The following is a 19578-nucleotide window of genomic DNA, read 5'->3' as shown; positions in this document are numbered from 1 at the left end:
GTCCTATGTCCTGCCTGGCAGTGCCTACTGCTTCTGATCCTTGTCTGCCTGTATCTAGTTCCTTTCTGCTTCTGTTCCTGTGTTTATCCTGCCTTCGTGAGAGGGCCCCTGGGTTCTCCAGAGGGAGGATCCCAAGTCTGTGTGGAGCTCTGCCTGGGACTGCCATGTTTCCATTCCGCTTGGGGTTCAGGCATCTGCTTCTGTGCTGGTTCCCGTTTGTCTTGTTGTCTGTTCCATGTCCTGTGTTTGCTTGGGTTCTAGTTTTGTTGTCTTTCGGCTGGTGGTTTCACCAGCCTGGTTCTCTGCAGGTAGGGGCCAAGTGTACCTGGACCTTCCTGGAGGTGCGCCCTCTGCCCAGTTCATCCCCACCACCAGGGGCTCTGTGAAGAATGGGGCTCCCTGGCTTTCCGCACTCTGGGTTTTGCCTCTGGTCTGCCGGTGCACTTGGTTCTGTGGTAGTGCTACCACTATTGCCTAACCTGCCCACTGTCATGTGCTTTTATTACACTTGTAATAAAGTTCTCTGTGGGTCCCTTTTGCCGGTGTCCTGTTTGCATGACGGCCCAGAGGTCTGCCTTGGGCCTCCGGCACAGGGCTGCATGGATTAGGGGCAGAACTGAAATAGATGTAGGGTATTTTTTTTATCTTCTTCCCCTCGTCCTGCAAAATTCAAGTCTCGTACAGCTGGAGTTCTGCTCCAGGTATATTTAATTCAGACACAAATTAAAAATCTGCAATAAAAAAGTGAAATTTTTTGAGGGTTTTTCCAATTTTGATATGACTGTTGGAAGGTTAAAGGAAATGTGTCACCAAAAATGTTATCTGCCATTTAAAAGTGGAAAGCAACACATATCCTTGTTTCTAATCGGTTTTTATTTTCTGATTGTATTTATTCTATTTCCTGTACATTATTATGGGGCCGACATCTTGTCTGAACTGTTCTTAACAGCATTTAGACCAGTTGGGGCCATAGGCAAAATGATTTGGAGGGGAACTCACTGACTTCTATGTAAGAGTGTTCTAGGCATGCTCTGTGACCTGTGCAGAGGTCAGGAGGGAGCGGATAAGCTGTGATATCACCTATTGTGAATGGTGGATCCCGTCTTATCTATACACAGAGGTGATATAATTACAGGCAGGATTAGAATGACAGATAAGCAGATGACTGCAGTAAAGTGATCTGTACTGTACACAGCAAAAAGTGGTGCCTTTTATTAGACCTAGTGTCCAGTGTGAAAACTGCAGGATTTTTTTTTTTTTGTTTAAATATAGATATTGACATGGAAAAATTCAAAGTAACGTCATCAAAAATTCTTTAAAAATGAGTTAAACATAAAAATGTGATTTAAACAATACGTCGTTTTCTGATGATACATTGACTTTAAGGCGCAATAAAGCTTTAATAGAAATTGAACGAGCATGTATATGCTGGACACCAATGACACCAGACAGGCCCCATTGACTAGGATGTTTGGTTTCCGTCATTTTGTTGAACAAAGTATCACGGCATGCAATGCACTTTTTTGCCGGAATCTATAACGGACAATCCTAATGGAATCTCCACCAAAGATGTTGGAGTTGTGACCCATCACGGGTATAACTGTCGCCATAGCCGAGAGATTGGGGAGGCCCTATATAGTAACTTTTTGCTATATTGTGGATTTTCTGATCTATGGTGCTATTATACATCCCTTCAATTATTGCTACTTTTGCTGTTTTTATTTTATTTTCTTACACTAGGTGGTGGGGGCCTGATCTTATTTTGCTATGGGGCCCTATGAATCATAATTACGCCCCTGACAGTTTTGTATAAATACTTGTTGTTGAAACTGGAATATGGATTTACAGCTGCAAAAAACGTGTAATCTGTAAAAATTCATGGTGAGTAACAGGCAAACAGAGCATTAAAACTTTTACAGCCTGGCACTACTATGAGAGAGGGGGAAGACGTGTTGCCTTGATACCAGTCTTGGACTTTGAACCTTTCTAATCTACAACATACTTAAAGGATGAGGAGGCCACAATTGATCTTCGCCATTGCTGGCAGTGCAATAAACACATCCACATCATGGGTAATAAACCCCAGTGGCGGTCATGTTGCAGTCGAAACAAGGAAAATGTTTTCTCAAGAATAATTCTCTGTTATGTTACTATGGTGAAGAGGTTTTCTAGATGGTGGAAACGGCACAAAGCTGGGGTTGACACTGACGGCAGAGGGCCCCAGGGCAAAAGCAACGTGTGAGGCTCATAGCTCCTCATAGACCATCTCCTAGGACTCTCCAACAAACCATCACCTGGTCAGTATCTCGTCAGTGTTTGCAAGCCAAAACCAAGAGTGAGTCCAACACACAGAAGAGCCAGAACTCTTTCTATTCTACTTTTTCCACTCCTGGGTTTAGCTTACAAATATTGACAAAATACTGAACATGTGACCTAATAAACAAAAAATGAGCTAGCTCAGTCCCTTCTGCTCAATCAAATAGACAGTAGGAAACTGCTTTTAAGAGCACCTATTAGTAGGATCATACTGCCTGATAGGGTTGATCCTGCTGATTAAAATGATACCTGTCTGGTGAAAATCAGTTGAGGCGTTCCTGAGAAAATGCAAATAAGGGCTTCAGTGCACCCAGGGGTGGGGCCTAGCCCTTCAGTGCACCCAGGGGTGGGGCCTAGCCCTTCAGTGCACCCAGGGGTGGGGCCTAGCCCTTCAGTCCACCTTAGCTCCTTAGTTTTCCAGTGCTGGCCACACCCCTCAGTGCACTGAAGCCCTTATTGGCCTAAGGAATAATAGTTTTTTTTCTTGGGAATGCCGCAGTCGATTTTCACAAGACAGGTATTATTTTAATCAGCAGGATCAACCCCACCAGGAGGTATGCTCGATTTAATAGGGTTGATCCTACCAACATATGTTCTTTAAACATTCCAGTGGGCAGAGGTCGTAATAACGCCTGTACAAGCATCATAGACGCCTGTTCAGGCCATTTTACTCCCTGGAAAAAGTCTAAGGCGTACCAATACACCTTAGACTTCTCCCAGCTTTTCATCAGCGTATGGCGCACTGTGAACAGCACAGACAGCGCAGCGATGCTGCCTGTGCCTGCAGTAACCAATAGCAAAGCTCCAGACAGCAAGGAGCTTTGCTATTGGTTAGTTTGGGTGGGCGCAGGAGCGATACAGGTCCTACATCAGGGGAAGCTGGCGGGCGCTGGAAGGAGGAGGGGCCGGCTCCCGGGGGATGTTTTGAATATGGAGTGCTGGGGGCGCTGCACAAGGACCCTGGTGGCCGTGTGAGCTAAAGACTTGGCCCGGACATGAAGATGGATGCAGAACAAGGTGACAGCAGCGTATAAGGTAACGATGTGTGTGATGTATGTAGTGCAGTGTGTGATCATCAACCGCTGCACTACATACATAACACATGTATACATCACACGCTGCACTACATACATCACACTCTGCACTACATACATCACACACATGTGTACATCACACTCTGCACTACATACATCACACACATGTATACATCACACGCTGCACTACATACATTACGCACATGTATACTTAACACGTTGCATTACATACATCACACATGTATACATCACATGCTGCCCTACATACAGTACAGACCAAAAGTTTGGACACACCTTCTCATTCAAAGAGTTTTCTTTATTTTCATGACTATGAAGGCATCAAAACTATGAATTAACACATGTGGAATTATATACATAACAAACAAGTGTGAAACAACTGAAAATATGTCATATTCTAGGTTCTTCAAAGTAGCCACCTTTTGCTTTGATTACTGCTTTGCACACTCTTGGCATTCTCTTGATGAGCTTCAAGAGGTAGTCACCTGAAATGGTCTTCCAACAGTCTTGAAGGAGTTCCCAGAGATGCTTAGCACTTGTTGGCCCTTTTGCCTTCACTCTGCGGTCCAGCTTACCCCAAACCATCTCGATTGGGTTCAGGTCCGGTGACTGTGGAGGCCAGGTCATCTGGCGCAGCACCCCATCACTCTCCTTCATGGTCAAATAGCCCTTACTTTCAAAGTTTTCCCAATTTTTCAGCTGACTGACTGACCGACCTTCATTTCTTAAACTAATGATGGCCACTCGTTTTTCTTTACTTAGCTGCTTTTTTCTTGCCATAATACAAATTCTAACAGTCTATTCAGTAGGACTATCAGCTGTGTATCCACCTGACTTCTCCTCAACGCAACTGATGGTCCCAACCCCATTTATAAGGCAAGAAATCCCACTTATTAAACCTGACAGGGCACACCTGTGAAGTGAAAACCATTTCAGGGGACTACTTCTTGAAGCTCAATAAAAGAATGCCAAGAGTGTGCAAAGCAGTAATCAAAGCAAAAGGTGGCTACTTTGAAGAACCTAGAATATGACATATTTTCAGTTGTTTCACACTTGTTTGTTATGTATATAATTCCACATGTGTTAATTCATAGTTTTGATGCCTTCAGTGTGAATCTACAATTTTCATAGTCATGAAAATAAAGAAAACTCTTTGAATGAGAAGGTGTGTCCAAACTTTTGGTCTGTACTGTACATCACGCACATGTATACTTAACACGCTGCATTACATACATCACACACATGTATACATCACACATGTATGTGGTGCAGTATGTAGTGAATGCAGACAGGCTATTATAGCCAAGTGGCAAAGTACAGGGAAGATCCGCCATATTAGACTGGACTTTATAACTTTGCTATAATAGCTTGATGATATTTAGTCCAGTAATGGTCCCTGCATATTCACCTCTGAGGCCCCGTTCACATCACCACTATTTATTTCTGTTGTTCTGCTCATCTAATGGAATAGAACAATGAAAGTAACGGAAGTGCTGGATCGGGCACGTAAGGCTGGCTTTTTGTCATACGATCAACATACACAACAGACGCCATACTGTGACATCCATCACCATGGAGTTCTATAGTAAAAAACAAACAAAAAGAAAGACATTTTTGGGAGGATTCTGCAGGATGGGAAAGTGTAGTGTACCACGTTTTTCCATCCTGCAAAGTCCAGCAAAAAAGCATGTAGGCTAATGTATCTTTTTTTTTTTTTTTACAATGGAATTCTATGGTGACAGATGCCACATTATGGCGTCTGTCTGAGACATCTGTTAATGTATATACGTTTTTTGTGTTTACAATTAATATATGGCAAAAATGTCATGTGAACCCGGCCTAACTGACAGGGATGAAGCTGAACAGACCCCACCGACTATGATGGAGTCCGTCCAGTTTCCATTGACGAGCCTGTCTTTTTACCAGACCAAAAAAGTGCTGCCTACAAGGATTTTTTGTCTGGTCTTTAGACAGAATTTGCAACAGAGGCTAAAAAACGCAGATGTGAGTCGGTGTAGGCCGACATATTATGTATCTGAATTACTGAAAATTTCGTAGTCCTCAAAAATGTTCGGAGGAGTATTTTTACTCTTCTGGAAAAAATGTAGTGCGACCTCTGGCAGTGGGTCTACTATTCACTGGAGCCCTGTGCCTAGGAGCTTATGCTCATGACCGTAAGGGTTTTGCGGTCCAACGTGTTCTTTTTTTTTTTTACTCCTGCAGAAATGTCCTAACAGATGAGAATAGGACATGTTCAAATGTTTTGCGGGGCCGGGGAACAAACATGCGGATGCGGATAGCACACAGGTGTTCTGTTCGCATCTTTTGTGGTCCCATTGAGATAAATGGGTCAGCAGCCGATCCTCAAAAAGGCGGATCTGGTGCAGACCAAAACTACGGCCATGTGCATGAGCCCTAAGTCACGCATGTCTGCCCCAAACACAGTTTCATGTCTGGTCGGTGAAGAACTGAAGAAATACAACTGCCTATATATGGAGTATCATCAGTATCATGTGTGCAGCACTTTTTCTTTTATTGGAGCTGAATATCAATGTCCATTTAAAAAAAAAAGACATTCCTGGATTGCCTCTCAACCGATATTTGATTCTATACCTTTAGTGCTCGGCCGCAATGTCAGGTTTTCTGATGCAGTTTTGGAAGCCAAAATCAGGAGTGGATCATAAAAGGAGAGAAAGTATAAAGGACGGATACGACTTTTCCTTTTTTACATTTTGGCTTCCAAAACCTGACCGTGTGGCCGTACTCTTAAAGGTTTTGTCCAAGTTCTGAAAAATCCGCCCAATGCTACTTAAATCCAACTTCCTTGTTCTTAGGACTGGCAGAAATCTGCGCCAATCAAAATGACTCTACTCTGGCAGCTTCTAGGGAATTTTGCTAACAGGGCAAACATCCAAAAAAAGCAACCCCTCACTTTACAATGTCAGCGTATAGTAATGGGTTAATACTGCAATGCAGCGATTGAATAATGCTGCTATACAGTGACAGTCACTTCAAGTTCAGACCCCAGAAGAAAAGAAACCTTTAAATTGAGTAGATATTGGGGCCCAGATTTGCTAATCCTATAGATGGTGTAAACTTAAAGGGGTTATCCAACCCCTATAATGCCCCACATATACATTATACTTACCGCGCTCCCAGGCACCTGCATCTCTCCGGATCCCTGCACGGGCGGCCACCGCTGCATCTCCCTCTTATTTGGATCAAAAAACATCCGGCAACGTGGGGAGCAGCCAATAGCAGATGAGCCTCCCTAGCGATGTTACTGAGGCTCGTCCGGATCTCCGCCTGCTATTGACTGCGCCCCCCGTCGCCGGATATTTTGATCCAAATGAGAGGAAGATGCAGCGGCGGCCATGCAGGGATCCGGAGGGACGCGGATGCCGGGGGGCAGGTAAGTATATTGCATATGGGGGCCTGGGCACGGGGGGGGGGGGGGGGGGGTCATTATAGGGGTTGGATAATCCCTTTAAGGAGTAATGTAACAAGAATGCTGCACCAGAAAAGTTGGGTGATTTTGCCAGTTTTTTCAGTGGAGTAGGCATTTTTTACCACATTAATGAGGCATTTGCACCACATTTATTATGTATTTGCACCATTTTTAGTGTGGTTCTCAGTGTACATTTACAAGGGAGCGGCCAGATGTTTAGTGTGGCTTAGGCAGGCTTAGGCAGGCTTTAGTTTCTGGTTCTAAATGAAGTAATTTCTCCTGAGGAAGTGCGCTAATAGAGTGCACAGAAAGGCCTCGAGCCTTTGATGGTACACACTTTTGCCAGTTTTTGCTGATGTTTGGCTGCTTATGAGCCATATCAGCCGCTCACTACAGGCACCAATTAACAAGTGCACGGCCATCTTCTGGGTGACTATTTTGTATCCAGCTGCAACATTGTTGCTGTCACTGAGCCCGGCATTGGATACTTAGTTTTTTGTTCAGAGGTTTGATTCCATTGGCCATTTACAATACAGTGGCGCAGCACATACCATACGCCACGCAGTGCCCAATGTGACTCGTACACTACTTGTGGTTCAACCTCTGGAATTTGGGACAATTTAAATTAGAGAACTGTGTCCATCTTACTGGTAGACAAATAATAGAGTGCAAAACAAGTACTATACCTATGCCGTCACAGTGAACTACACATTTTGTTTATTTGACCTCATAGTCAGCCCATTACACACACGTTTTTGTTCACACACCCTTCTCTGTATTTTTAATATAGATGACTAGGGGTACTTTCACACTAGCGTTATTCTTTTCCGGCGCTGAGTTCCGTCCTAGGGGCTCAAATCCGGAAAAGAACTGATCAGTTTTATCCCCATGCATTCTGAATGGAGAGCAATCCGTTCAGGATGTATCAGGATGTCTTCAGTTCAGTCTTTTTGACTGATCAGGACGGATCAGGACGGAGATAAAACCGCAGCATGCTACGGTTTTATCTCCGGCCAAAAAAATGGAACACTTGCCTGAATGCCTTGCGCAGAACGAAAAAAATGGGAAAAAAATAAATGCCGGATCCGTTTTTCTGGGTGACACTGGAAAGACGGATCCGGCATTTCAATGCATTTGTTAGGCCTCTTTCACACTTGCGTTGTCCGGATCCGGCGTGTACTCCACTTGCCGGAATTACACTCCGGATCCGGAAAAACGCAAGTGTACTGAAAGCATTTGAAGACGGAACCGTCTTCCAAATGCTTTCAGTGTTACTATGGCACCCAGGACGCTATTAAAGTCCTGGTTGCCGTAGTAGTAGCGGGGAGCGGTATACTTACAGTCCGTGCGGCTCCCCGGGCGCTCCAGAATGACGTCAGAGCGCCCCATGCGCATGGATGACGTGATCCATGCGATCACATGATCCATGCGCTTGGGGCGCCCTGACGTCACTCTCTCCATTCAGAATGCATTAGGATAATCCTGATCAGGATTCTTCCGGCATAGAGCCCCGACGACGGAACTCTATGCCGGAAGACAAGAACGCAGGTGTGAAAGAGCCCTTAAACGGATCAGGATCCTGATCAGTCTTTCAAATACCTCAGTTGGCATACGTTTTGCCGGATCTGGCAGGCATTTCCGGCGACGGAACTGCTTGCCGGATCACTCTGCCGCAAGTGTGAAAGTAGCCTAATAAAACATTGTTGTTTTGAGTTTTAACGTCCTACATTATATTTGTTTGATGTACTCAGGTTTTTGAAAGACATAGTAATAGGTTAATCTGAAATTTAGATCATGAGCCCAATAACATCAGCGCCGGCCTTATAAAACCCCTATAGCTGGCGGTGGATCCGCTGGAATTATGAAGAGGCGCCGGCCTCTCCATAACTTCGGCGCATCCATCACCAGTTTTAAATGTAAGACAGCTTCCTTGCTTCACATTTAGACCATATTCTACGCCTAAAACAGGCGTACAAAATGATGAATGAGACGGGCCTGCCGGCCCCTCGCCCGCTTTTTTAGACCTGGCGTGAGTGGGGGAAAAGTCACAGATTGCGGCGCAAATAAACTTTGCGCCACAATCTGCACTAGATTATGACTAATATAGACATATTTCTGGATAATAAATGACTATATATATATATATGTAAAGTTAACAACTCAGGTAATTACATTGCCCTATACCGTGAACATGTGGTAACAATCATATAGTAAGATCATTTCTTTTGTACATTTTTGCAGACATTTGCAGCAGGCCTGAGCGGCCCTCTCACGAGCAAGACTTTTGATGTTCCAGAAAGCAGCGGTCCATTAACAATATATGAGGTATTTATGCGGCATTTGTATGATATTTTGTATGTATTTTGAGTGGTAAGTACATAGGGGAGTTTGTCAAAATTGATTTGTTACTCACCAAATTTATTTATTTATTTTTCATGAAAATATAAACAATAAATTAACATTTCTAGGAATTACAACAAATACACTAGAACTAGAATGAATGTGATATGGAAGAAAACCACTAAAAAACATTAAAGGGGTTGTGCAGAATGGGCCCCACCTGGCTGTACCTGTAAAGGGAAGGTCACTTCCGTGCTCCCCGCTCCTCCTCCTCCAGGCCTGTGTTGCTGCGCTGGGCTTCCTCACTGTAAACATCCAGTTTGACATCACCTTCAGCCAATCACTGGTGGCGGCGGAAACCTGATCCGCTTTACATCGTGACTAGTGTTGAGAGAATTCCTTTGAAAACTTTGTTAACAATGCAGCCTCCGTCCTACTGTAAAATGTATGGGCTCCATGGAGGTCTTTGAGAACTTGCGGCTCGCGTCTATGACTTGACACTTCGTTTATTTGCATAAATTACAGTGTCAAAATCCAAAGCTGAACTCAGCTTCCCGCCTCATTAACGAAGCCAAGTTCAACTTCTGATTTCGACACTGTAATTTGTGCGAATAAATGGAGTGTCACGTCATAGACGCAAGACGGAGCAAGTCTCGCGATATTTGCCGCAAGTTCGCAAAGACCTCCGCGGAGACCATACCCTTTACGGTAGGACGGAGGCTGTATTGTTAACGAAGAGGATAAATCATCAGTTTAAACAAAGTGCAGAACCCCTTTAAGTGCACCAAGGGTTGGTCCCAGACACTTTGTGCACCCTTGCTTCTCTTGCCTTTCCCTTTCCTACATAGTCAACTTGCCTGGCCCTGTAGAAGGGTCACCTCAGATGTTTTGGTGCAGGAGAACCATTAAAATATAGCAGCTGCTGTGAAGTATGGAGGGTTCAGAGCACCATGTGGAACAGCCAGCCCCAGTCCCAGACCATGGATGAATAGCTGCCATCCTTGTTTTGTGTATAACATGTTCAAGTTCTGTGCCTTTGAGTCTACTGTGAGAACGGTAACCAGTGCGCTTCAATGCCTCTATGCAATAAAACCAACAAGCTTCATTCAGCAGCCTCTGTCTCGGTGACAACATCATACCTGTAATTTCCAAATAGTATAAATCTCTCACCATTCCTTTTTCTCCTTTATTCACATCAATTCAATCAGAAATAGACATTTCAACACTGGGGGCTCTCTTCCCCAAAATCCGAAACTATGCTATTTTGCGTAGTAGTGGTGAATTGTAAATTCCCTTCATCAAGAGCAGGTCAAGAAGCAAAATCAATGTGACCATGACCCATATCGATATATTTTGTAAGCTGTGCTAGATCACTTTATGAAAGTGGCAGTTGTAACATGTGTATGGCGGGTTAATTTATTGGCCTCATAAATGTTGGGTGTGGCAGGCTTGGTACTAAGAGAAAAATGTGGAGGGAAAGGTCTTGGGAAATAGGATATATAAAACACATCCATATATTTGCTCTTCTGTGACCCATCCCACTCTGTGCTCAAAGGATGTTTGCGGAAAGCCTTCTAAAAATCACTTTTATCAGTTTATATAATAATTTATTAGTTAATGTGACATCACTGTTAATATGGCACTTCCAATTCTATAGAATCCGTAATAAAATCCAGCCCTACGGGAGAAAATAAAGTGCAAGCTCCTGTCAGTAACCTGGCACAAGATCACACACATTACGTAGATTGCAAAGACAAATGGAAAAGGAGGTCCATATTATTTTTTTTGCAGTAGTAGGTGTGAACCAAGGTAGAGGAAAATTGAAAACAACTTAGGGCCTGAGGGCTGGTTACCAGAGCAGACTGACTTTATAGCAGATGGTGCCCTGTGTGGTACCTTCTGTTGGCACCCCCCACCCATATGGCTACAAATTACTATCCTAAAGATGAGCTAAACAGTCGAGATTCGTTTCGGGTCTGATTCAGCAAAAAAAAAATTAAAGCTCGGTTCAAACCCAAATCGATTTGGGCCAAATTGAAGTTGCTTTAATTGCCCTGAAAGTTGGTATATAAACCTGTTATCTCTTTTTGTTTATTTTAATTTTTCCTTCCCCTCCCCAAGCTCTGGAACACAATGACAGCAATAGTAAATAATGTCTGAGTGACTATGACTACATAGCTGTGGGTAAACACACATTCGACGGTCTTATCATACAGCGTGTTTACAAAGATGGCACATGTCTCATGGTTTTTCATATTCCAAAGCTTTCAAAAATTGTCCCTTATCGGGGGCAGATACACACATGGTGTTATGGGTTAAAAAAAAGTGTCTGTGGGGAACATGATGGTTGGCAAGTGACATTAGTGGCCGTACAGAACACGATGGTAGGCAGACAGCAAGAGTGGCAAGATGGGGCACCGCCAGCAAGGCGAGGTCTATTCATCAGAATCAACCGGAGAAGTGTGTAAATCCTCCTGAAACCAGGCTTGGTTCATTTTGACAAAAGTGATGTTTTGAACGCTGGTGGAGGACAACTTGTTTTTTTTAGGTGTCACCACACCCCCCATGGCACTAGAATCCATCTCTGAGATGACACTAGAGCAGGGATGAGCGAACCCGAACTGTATAGTTCGGGTTCGTACCGAATTTTGGGGTGTCCGTGACACGGACCCGAACCCGAACATTTTCGTAAAAGTCTGGGTTCGGTGCTTTCTTGGCGCTTTTTGAAAGGCTGCAAAGCAGCCAATCAACAAGCGTCATACTACTTGCCCCAAGAGGCCATCACAGCCATGCCTACTATTGGCATGGCTGTGATTGGCCAGTGCAGCATGTGACCCAGCCTCTATATAAGCTTGGGTCACGTAGCGCTGCACGTCACTCTGCTGATACAAGCGTAGGGAGAGGTTGCAGCTGCGACGTTAGGGCGAGATTAGGCAGATTAACTCCTCCAAAAGACTTCATTCAGTGATCGATCTACAGCTGTGGATCATTGAACTGCTTCTATTCAATTGCTCAGTGTTTTTAGGCTGCCCAGAGCGTTTTTCAGTCACTTTTTTCTGGGGTGATCGGCGGCCATTTTGTGGCTTGTGGTGCGCCAGCACAAGCTGCCACCAAGTACATTTAACCATCAATAGTGTGGTTATTTTTTGCTATATCCTACATCAGGGTCAAGCTTTCATCAAGTGCATTTAACCATCAATAGTGTGGTGATTTTTTGGCCATATACTACATCAGGGGCAAGTTGAGCCTGTCACCCAGCGCCTAAAAAATAGGCCTGACATTTATATTCCTCCAAATCAGTACTGTTTTAGCTGGTCAAGTTATTTTTAGTGACCGTAAAAGCACAGTTTTTGTTCTGAGTTGAAAAACAATTCCCAAATTTGCAATTCTCAAAATTAGTAGTTTCTGCTGTATCAGACCTACTTTAAATCTATCCCTAAAAGGGTATATTAGATTCAAGGTGCTGATAGGGTCATTCTGAAAAACTTAACACACACGCTACAGTGCAGATCCAAGTCTAATTCTGTGATTAAACGTATACCTGTCACACAGCGCCTAAAAAGGCCTCACATTTATATTCAGCTAAATCTGTCATTACTGGTGTGCCTGTATTAGTGTAATACGGTACCTAAATAGATAGCCAGATAGTGTTAGGTGTCTGTAAAAAAAATTTAATTCAATACATTGGCCCGAATAATAGTTTTCTTATTGTGGTGAACGGTAACAATGAGGAAAACATCTAGTAAGGGACGCGGATGTGGACATGGTCGTGGTGGTGTTAGTGGACCCTCTGGTGCTGGGAGAGGACGTGGCCGTTCTGCCACAGCCACACGTCCTAGTGTACCAACTACCTCAGGTCCCAGTAGCCGCCAGAATTTACAGCCATATTTGGTGGGGCCCAATGCCGTTCTAAGGATGGTAAGGCCTGAGCAGGTACAGGCATTAGTCAATTGGGTGGCCGACAGTGCATCCAGCACGTTCACATTATCTCCCACCCAGTCTTCTGCAGAAAGCGCACAGATGGCGCATGAAAACCAAGCCCATCAGTCTGTCACATCACCCCCATGCATATCAGGGAAACTGTCTGAGCCTCAAGGTATGCAGCAGTCTCTTATGCTGTTTGAAGACTCTGCTGCCAGGGTTTCCCAAGGGCATCCACCTAGCCCTTCCCCCGGGGTGGAAGAGATGCACTAACGCACAACCACTTATGTTTCCTGATGATGAGGACATGGGAATACCACCTCAGCACGTCTCTGATGATGACGAAACACAGGTGCCAACTGCTGCGTCTTTCTGCAGTGTGCAGACTGAACAGGAGGTCAGGGATCAAGACTGGGTGGAAGACGATGCAGGGGACGATAAGGTCCTAGACCCCACATGGAATGAAGGTCGTGCCACTGACTTTCACAGTACAGAGGAAGAGGCAGTGGTGAGACCTAGCCAACAGCGTAGCAAAAGAGGGAGCAGTGGGCAAAATCAGAACACCCGCCGCCAAGAGACTACGCCTGCTACTGACCGACGCCATCTGGGACCGAGCACCCCAAAGGCAGCTTCAAGGAGTTCCCTGGCATGGCACTTCTTCAAACAATGTGCTGACGACAAGACCCGAGTGGTTTGCACGCTGTGCCATCAGAGCCGGAAGCGAGGCATTAACGTTCTGAACCTTAGCACAACCTGCATGACCAGGCACCTGCATGCAAAGCATGAACTGCAGTGGAGTAAACACCTTAAAAACAAGGAACTCATTCAGGCTCCCCCTGCTACCTCTTCTGCTGCTGCCGCCTCGGCCTCTTCTGCTGCTGCCGCCGCCTCGGCCTCTTCCTCCGCCTCTGGAGGGACGTTGGCACTTGCCGCCCAGCAAACATGGGATGTACCACCAACACCACCACCTGCGTCACCAAGCATCTTAACCATGTCACACGGCAGCATTCAGCTCTCCATCTCACAAACATTTGAGAGAAAGCGTAAATTCCCACCTAGCCACCCTCGATCCCTGGCCCTGAATGCCAGCATTTCTAAACTACTGGCCTATGAAATGCTGTCATTTAGGCTGGTGGACACACACAGCTTCAAACAGCTCATGTCGCTTGCTGTCCCACAGTATGTTGTTCCCAGCCGGCACTACTTCTCCAAGAGAGCCGTGCCTTCCCTGCACAACCAAGTATCCGATAAAATCAAGTGTGCACTGCGCAACGCCATCTGTGGCAAGGTCCACCTAACCACAGATACGTGGACCAGTAAGCACGGCCAGGGACGGCTGGGCCTCAGGCGGAGAGCTGTTTGGCGCACGTCCTTCCGCCGCCAAGGATCGCAGGGCAACATTCTTTGCCTCCTGTCTCCTCCTCCTCCTCCTCAGCTTCCTCCTCCTCTTCTTCCACCTGCTCATCCAGTCAGCCACACACCTTCACCACCAACTTCAGCACAGCCCGGGGTAAACGTCAGCAGGCCATTCTGAAACTCATATGTTTGGGGGACAGGCCCCACACCGCACAGGAGTTGTGGCGGGGTATAGAACAACAGACCGACGAGTGGTTGCTGCCGGTGAGCCTCAAGCCTGGCCTGGTGGTGTGCGATAATGGGCGAAATCTCGTTGCAGCTCTGGGACTAGCCGGTTTGACGCACATCCCTTGCCTGGCGCATGTGCTGAATTCGGTGGTGCAGAAGCTCATTCGCAACTACCCCGACATGTCAGAGCTGCTGCATAAAGTGCGGGCCGTCTGTTCGCGCTTCCGGCGTTCACACCCTGCCGCTGCTCGCCTGTCTGCGCTACAGCGTAACTTCGGCCTTCCCGCTCACCGCCTCATATGTGACGTGCCCACCAGGTGGAACTCCACCTTGCACATGCTGGACAGACTGTGCGAGCAGCAGCAGGCCATAGTGGAGTTTCAGCTGCAGCACGCACGGGTCAGTCGCACTGCGGATCAGCCCCACTTCACCACCAATGACTGGGCCTCCATGCGAGACCTGTGTGCCCTGTTGCGCTGTTTTGAGTACTCCACCAACATGGCCAGTGGCGATGACGCCGTTATCAGCGTTACAATACCACTTCTATGTCTCCTTGAGAAAACACTTAGGGCGATGATGGAAGAGGAGGTGGCCCAGGAGGAAGAGGAGGAAGAGGGGTCATTTTTAGCACTTTCAGGCCAGTCTCTTCGAAGTGACTCAGAGGGAGGTTTTTTGCAACAGCAGAGGCCAGGTACAAATGTGGCCAGACAGGGCCCACTACTGAGGATGAAGCAGGTTCACAGCGGGCTGGCACCCAACGCAGCTCGGGCCCATCACTGGTGCGTGGCTGGGGGGAAACGCAGGACGATGACGATACGCCTCCCACAGAGGACAGCTTGTCCTTACCTCTGGGCAGCCTGGCACACATGAGCGACTACATGCTGCAGTGCCTGCGCAACGACAGCAGAGTTGCCCACATTGTAACGTGTGTGGACTACTGGGTTGCCACCCTGCTGGATCCCCGGTACAAAGACAATGTGCCCACCTTACTTCCTACACTGGAGCGTGATAGGAAGATGCGCGAGTACAAGCCGCACGTTGGTAGACGCGCTACTGAGAGCATTCCCAAATGTCACAGGGGAACCAGTGGAAGCCCAAGGCGAAGGCAGAGGAGGAGCAAGAGGTCGCCAACGCAGCTGTGTCACGGCCAGCTCCTCTGAGGGCAGGGTTAGCATGGCAGAGATGTGGAAAAGTTTTGTCAACACGCCACAGCTAACTGCACCACCACCTGATATGGAACGTGTTAGCAGGAGGCAACATTTCAATAACATGGTGGAACAGTACCTGTGCACACCCCTCCACGTACTGACTGATGGTTCGGCCCCATTCAACTTCTGGGTCTCCAAATTGTCCACGTGGCCAGAGCTAGCCTTTTATGCCTTGGAGGTGCTGGCCTGCCCTGCGGCCAGCGTTTTGTCTGAGCGTGTATTCAGCACGGCAGGGGGCGTCATTACAGACAAACGCAGCCGCCTGTCTACAGCCAATGTGGACAAGCTGACGTTCATAAAAATGAACCAGGCATGGATCCCACAGGACCTGTCCATCCCTTGTGCAGATTAGACATTAACTACCTCCCCTTAACAATATATTATTGTACTCCAGGGCACTTCCTCATTCAATCCTATTTTTATTTTCATTTTACAATTATATTGCGGGGCAACCCAAAGTTGAATGAACCTCTCCTCTGTCTGGGTGCCGGGGCCTAAATGTGTGACAGTGGCCTGTTCCAGTGGTGGGTGACGTGAAGCCTGATTCTCTGCTATGACATGAAGACTGATTCTTTGCTGACATGAAGCCAGATTCTCTGTTACGGGACCTCTCTCCTCTGCCTGGGTGCCTGGGCCTAAATATGTGACAGTGGCCTGTTCCAGTGGTGGGTGACGTGAAGCCTGATTCTCTGCTATGACATGAAGACTGATTCTCTGCTGACATGAAGCCAGATTCTCTGTTACGGGACCTCTCTCCTCTGCCTGGGTGCCTGGGCCTAAATATGTGACAGTGGCCTGTTCCAGTGGTGGGTGACGTGAAGCCTGATTCTCTGCTATGACATGAAGACTGATTCTCTGCTGACATGAAGCCAGATTCTCTGTTACGGGACCTCTCTCCTCTGCCTGGGTGCCTGGGCCTAAATATGTGACAGTGGCCTGTTCCAGTGGTGGGTGACGTGAAGCCTGATTCTCTGCTATGACATGAAGCCAGATTCTCTGCTGACATGAAGCCAGATTCTCTGCTATGGGACCTCTGTCCAATTGATATTGGTTAATTTTTATTTTTTTTATTTTAATTAATTTCCCTATCCACATTTGTTTGCAGGGGATTTACCTACATGTTGCTGCCTTTTGCAGCCCTCTAGCTCTTTCCTGGGCTGTTTTACAGCCTTTTTAGTGCCGAAAAGTTCGGGTCCCCATTGACTTCAATGGGGTTCGGGTTCGGGACGAAGTTCGGGTCGGGTTCGGATCCCGAACCCGAACATTTCCGGGAAGTTCGGCCGAACTTCTCGAACCCGAACATCCAGGTGTTCGCTCAACTCTACACTGGAGGCAAAGCTAAAAAAAAACCTAGAGAGAGTGCAGTGCCAGTTTGGGCCACTGTTTGAGTCTGCCTGGCCAGAAATCCATGGGGTCAGGGAACTGGGTATGTGACAGAGAATGGCCATAGTTTTGGTAGGCCCAGTGGCATAGCGTGGATTGCCAGCACCGGGGCAAGCAATGTATTGCGCCCCCTGCCACCTGTGGCCACGCCCATTTTTACAGATAATGTAGTAGATGTCACCTGCAGTCCTATGTAACACCACAGATAACACAGTGACAACTCTCTGAATACAGATAATGTAGTAGAGGTCACCTGCAGTCCTATGTAACACCACAGATAACACAGTGATAACTCTCTGAGTACAGATAATGTAGTAGATGGGTGTGAGGCCCCAGAATTCAGAGAACACACACAGTGTGACCTGAAGTCTGGGGCCAGGCTGCTGTAAGACCGTGAACCAGGGAGGGACCCCCAGGATACAGCGAAGTCATGGAATAAGGAAAGCGATACGGACACCAGCTCCTGATGCAAAAACAGTAACTTTACTGAACTATAACAGTAGTATTAACAGAAATAACAACAACACTAGTTACAGAGAGTATATATATCAAATACAATGAAAACAACATGTCACATTCCTTTCTCTTGCCCCCAAATGAGGCCTCTCAGGGTCTGTAACCACATTCCACGGTCCAACTGACCTTCCGGGAACCGATCCTTTCTCCCTTGGCAACATCTGCATTGCTGACAGGCATCAGTCACTTCTGACAGTGACTTTGACCGCTCCAAGTCCCACAGACCTGAGGATGGCCCTGGATCCCATATACAGCCTCTGCACAAGCATGTCTCCTCATGTCACCATTTCCTGCTCTGTCTGGCACACAGCAGCATGAGTAATCAGCATGAGTCATCATCTGTTTTGCATATCTAGATCCGGCAGTAACTTCGCTGTGTGGGGAAACAGCAGCCTCTTGTGGCAGAAAAATGGAATGACAGTCTCAGAAACAGCATTCAAGAATCAGTGCCTGTTTCTCCATCTTACACTGCTACAGTGTGGGCCAAATTCTATATCCACCCTCCCATCACTACAGAACATACAGGGTAATACAGCGCCCCATACCTCTTACATCCAGTGACGTCTCTTTTGATGTAGATGTTCTCTTTCCTCATCTTCTCCTTTCTGACCTTCAGACCAGACCACCATTTTTCAGCCATTTCTCGTCTCTACAGTCTGACAAAAAAAAACATCTTAGTTTACTACTTTTCCATCATCCTCCCATCTTCTGGACAAATCATCCTACCACCCCCAATACCGTGCCGCTGTGCTCCCCAATATTATACTGCAGAAACAGATAAACCCCCTGGTAATACCAGTACCATGCAAATAGTGCCCTTTAATAATTATTGGCACACAGTGCCCTAAAATGATTGCGCCCAGCAAATAGTGCCCCTGACACTAATAGTGTAAATATAACGCCCCCCAAAAATAATTGTGGTAAGCTGATATGTGCCAAGGTGCCCCCACAGTAATAGTGCTCCCAAAAGGTTATAAGGGAAAGTAATTATTAATACAGAATGCTTGATAAAATAGGGATTAAAAAATTAATAAATAATAATTTAACTCACCTTTTCCACTTGTTCGCGCAGCCCGGCTTCTCTTCTGTCTTCTTCTTTGATGACCTGGGAGGAAAAGGACCTTTGGTGACGTCACTGCGCTCATCACATGGTCCATCACATGATCCTCAGACTGACGTCATCGCGCCGCCTGCACCGGCCTATGATAGGCTGCAGGCACCAGGCCTACAGCCTATCAGAGGAACGGGTAAGGGAGACGCCTCTCCCTCCCCTGCCTCGCAGCATATCCATCTGTATCTCTGTCCTGAGGACGGCGATACAGATGACTATGGGGATGAGCGCTTCCACAATGGAAGCGCTCATCTCCCTGTGACCTGCCGCCGCCCCCCACTTGTGAGCAAGGCCGCGCCTCACTTTGCCTAATTGACGGTGCGCCCCCTAAAATTTTGCAACGCCCCCCCCCCCCCCACACTATGCCACTGGGTAGGCCTTAACCTAGATGTTGAGGCAGGAGCCTCAGCCGGGCACGACACATGGAATAACTGCATTATCGGGTGGAGGGCCTCCCTTTCAGACATGCTGGCAACAGGTATCTGCTCACTGTAAGATGTAGCATGCTGCGTAGACAGTGTTTTTTGGTAGTAACAAAATCATTCAGGCCAGCGTGCCCAAGGAGCCACTTATTTCCGGCTGCGCCCCCCACTGAGACTATTTGGTGCCATCCTCAATATTGTCCTCTTGCTTCTCCACATCGGACTTCGCTAGTCATCTTCCTCATCCTCATCTTCGTGATCCTCCTCTTCCATGGCA

At 46.7% G+C, this 19578-nt stretch overlaps 1 protein-coding gene across 1 annotated transcript in view; it reads left to right on the top strand.

The window, feature by feature from the left end:
• The window catches only part of CDH17 (cadherin 17), a 103456-nt gene that overhangs the window by 29555 nt on the left and 54323 nt on the right, over positions 1-19578 (top strand). Inside the window, exon 3 of the mRNA XM_040432017.1 lies at positions 9058-9141. Within this exon, the coding sequence (XP_040287951.1) occupies positions 9058-9141 (84 nt within the window). The remainder of the gene's footprint in view (positions 1-9057; positions 9142-19578) is intronic.

This window comes from Bufo bufo, chromosome 5 (genome assembly GCF_905171765.1).
Source record: "Bufo bufo chromosome 5, aBufBuf1.1, whole genome shotgun sequence".
Taxonomy (NCBI): domain Eukaryota; kingdom Metazoa; phylum Chordata; class Amphibia; order Anura; family Bufonidae; genus Bufo; species Bufo bufo.
The sequence above is the reverse complement of the archived record's forward strand: the minus strand, read 5'-3'. Positions and strand labels throughout refer to the sequence as shown.